Source organism: Bison bison, unplaced genomic scaffold (genome assembly GCF_000754665.1).
Source record: "Bison bison bison isolate TAMUID 2011002044 unplaced genomic scaffold, Bison_UMD1.0 scf7180017864068, whole genome shotgun sequence".
NCBI classification, from domain to species: domain Eukaryota; kingdom Metazoa; phylum Chordata; class Mammalia; order Artiodactyla; family Bovidae; genus Bison; species Bison bison.
In genome coordinates this window covers 5,215,523-5,218,914 of record NW_011494640.1, presented here as the reverse complement: position 1 = coordinate 5,218,914, position 3,392 = coordinate 5,215,523, and the positions used below count along the sequence as shown (strand labels likewise).

Genomic DNA, 3,392 nt, shown 5'->3' with positions numbered 1-3,392 from the left:
ACAGAAGCTGCTCCTGGAAGCTTGCGAAGCCCGTTGCCCTGGCGAATCCTGTGCCCCATGGTTGCTCCTCAAGCAGGGCCTCTCTTGCTCTGTGGGCTTCCAGTTCTGATAACTGGGCTCCTCCTGTGATAGCAGAAAGGCTCCCGCTTCAGTGCTCCTCACAGCCACAGAACATGCCCCAGGCGTCTCTTTATTTCCTTCAGTCACTCCAGCAGGGTCTGTATGAGGAGTTCAACCTCCTCCTCCTTCTTCTTTTCTAATTGAAGGTATAGGTGATGTACAATGTTGTGTTAATTTCTACTTTACAGCAAAGTGATGCAGTTGTATATACACATTCTCTATAGTTTTCCATTATGGCTTATCATAGGACCAACCTGCAACCTGTCCTTTCCCAAACTTGAGTGGGTCTGACATTATTTCCTGGATCAAAGAAACTGCTTTCTCCACAGAGGACTTGGGGTGCTTCAGACCCCACCCCCCACCCAACTGCTCTCGTGGGTGTGGTGCTGGGTGTGGTCCAGCTTTCTCTGGCCCACAGGAAGGTCTCCACCAGGGGCCAGGAGCAGCCCCAGCTCAGGACTGTCTGTCCTGTGTATTGTGTGCCCAGCCTCTGCTAGGTGGTCTCTAATTCCAGGTGTTCACCTTGAAGGTCCTAAACAGAATACAGAAAAATTGGCACATTTATGTCAACACATGGCACAGCACTGACCTGGTCCACCAGCCACCCAGGTACAGAGAGGAGAGAGAGGGGACCCTAGACAAGGCAGGTGTGGTCTGTGCCAGCCTTGTGTGGACCCCATGCCCCATGGAGTCAGGGGCAGAGGACAGTCCTGCCTGGATGAGGCTCAGCTCAGTAGTCCTGCTACGCCCTGGAGTGAGGGGGACGAGAGAGGGGTCCACATATGTGTAGGACCTGGTACCACTGAGACCCTGCCCACTGGTAAAGAAGTCCTCATTGGAGTCCTGGGGTCTATCCTGACCACTGTGCATCTTGTTCCTTTGGGGGAAAGAAACATCAGAAGTGAGAGAAAAGGTGGAAACTCCTCCCTTCATCTTCAAATGTTGCTGGGTGAGAACTCTACTCACAACTGGAGGAAGTTACACTTAGGGGCCACGGAGCAGAAACCATTGCTCTAGCAGATGTCTACTTCACCAGCCCTCTGGCTGGATGTGGGGACCTGACTCGGTTGGTCCAGGCTCTCCCACAGGCTGGAGAGAGGATCTGAAGTCTCTGTCTTTCCCTCTTCCCCTGACAACCATCTCAGCAAAGGGGAAGGGGCACACCTGAGTTTGCCCTTGACCCCATACTAAACTCTGAGCCGCCCTGAGAAGGCAGAAGCCTGCAGACAGTTGGTGTCGCACAGATATCATTGCTGTCTTTGCACAAACAGGTGGACCCCTGGGGGCTGACCCTGCCTCTCCCTCTGCCCTCCGGGCCCCGCATGTCACTCCTTGTCTTGCATCCCTGGGACCACATGTCTTGATGGCTGGAAGCACCAGGGAGCTGCGGGTGGAGGAAGGGAGCCGGTGTCTGCCAAGCACAGCTCACTGGCAAGTACTTTCACTTCTCTTTGCCCCTCCAAGGGCGGAGCTACCAGCCCTGGATGAGACCCAGAGCTGACTTCCTGCTCGGGGCTCAGGGCTCCTGCGGCCTCTCAGAACCCAGGCTGGGGAGACTGGAAGAATCAGAGGTCAAGCTCAGGCCCAGGCCAGGCTGGGCGGGAAAATGGCTGGAGAGGGCAGAGAGCTCAGCACCAGGTCAGTCTTTCTCCCACTTCCTTCCACCTTTCCCTGTGGCCTGGTGCTGTTCACTGCTGTCTTTGGACTCTGCACTGAACCTTTGCTTTCCACCTGGTGTAGGGGAACCTTCATCTGCCATATAAGGGTGGACAGGAATGTGTGACAAGGAAATGGGATTTCAAACTGCAGCAGGGCGCCTGCTGGTTGAGTCCTGCTGCCACAACACACTTGACTGCTTGTTTTGCAACTACTGCTCCGCTGGCCCGTCTGCCTGAAGGCACCTTTGTCCTGCACGAGCCTTTGCAGGAAGATTTTCTTTTCCTGTGACCCTGTAGCACTCTTGTTTCTCTCAGGTCACCTCTACCTTGACACAGGTCATTTCAAAGAAGGTCGTTTAGAAAACACGAAATTCGGGTAAACCCCTGACTTATTTTGAAGCCCTGGGTGGTGTGGTCCCATGCCTGTCCGGTGGACGGGGTCTCCGTCAGCTCTGATGCTATTTCCACCTCTGGCTGGGGGCTTGGGATCGTCCTCCAGCAATCTTGAGCAAAGAAAGTAAAAGGAAGAGAAAGACGCAAGACTGCACAAGGCTAGCCCAGGCTGAGTGTTTTTATTTTTGCTCTGATATTCTGTTCTGGACTAGGTTTCCTCTACAAGGAAAATCCTATCTTTAGTAATCAGTTCAGAAATAACATTGCTTCATCTATTTAATTTTCTGTTCTTTTAATACAAAAGAAATACATTGTACATTCTAATTCATAAAGTTTCAAACAATATGATAAGAATATAGAGGGGAAAAGTCTCATTCAAGACACATTCTTTTGCATGTGTCTGTCCAGTTTTCCCAACACTATTTATTATAGCAGCTATACTTTCTCCACTGTATGTTCTTTGATCCTTTATTGCAAGTTCAGTTCAGTTCAGTCGCTCAGTCAAGTCCGACTCTTTGCGACCCCATGAATCGCAGCACGCCAGGGCTCCCCATCCATCACCAACTCTTGGAGTTTACCCAAACTCATGTCCATCGAGTCGGTGATGCCATCCAGCCATCTCATCCTCTGTTGTCCCCTTCTCCTCCTGTCCCCAATCCCTCCCAACATCAGAGTCTTTTCCAATGAGTCAACTCTTTGCATGAGGTGGCCAAACTATTGGAGTTTCAGCTTCAACATTAGTCCTTCCAATGAACACCCAGGACTGATCTCCTTCAGAATGGACTGGTTGGATCTCCTTGCAGTCCAAGGGACTCTCAAGAGTCTTCTCCAACACCACAGTTCAAAAGCATCAATTCTTCGGCACTCAGCTTTCCTCACAGTCCAACTCTCACATCCATCCATGACCACTGGAAAAATCATAGCCTTGACTAGATGGACCTTTGTTGGCAAAGTAATGTCTCTGCTTTTTAATATGCTATCTAGGTTTGTCATAACTTTCCTTCCAAGGAGTAAGCATCTTTCAATTCTATGGCTGCAATCACCATCTGCAGTGATTTTGGAGCCCAGAAAAATTAAGTCTGACACTGTTTCCACTGTTTCGTCATCTATTTCCCATGAAGTGATGGGACCGGATGCCATGATCTTCGTTTTCTGAATGTTGAGCTTTAAGCTAACTTTTTCACTCTCCTCTTTTACTTTCATCAAGAGGCTTTTGAGTTC

At 50.3% G+C, this 3,392-nt stretch overlaps 1 protein-coding gene across 1 annotated transcript in view; it reads left to right on the top strand.

Moving 5' to 3' along the window:
• Positions 1–1,640: 1,640 nt before the first annotated feature.
• Positions 1,641–3,392, top strand: part of LOC104986430 (nuclear autoantigen Sp-100-like) — a 23,808-nt gene continuing 22,056 nt past the window's right edge. The window contains exon 1 of the mRNA XM_010836988.1: positions 1,641–1,758. Coding sequence (XP_010835290.1) covers positions 1,727–1,758 — 32 coding nt within the window. The 5' untranslated portion in view covers positions 1,641–1,726. The remainder of the gene's footprint in view (positions 1,759–3,392) is intronic.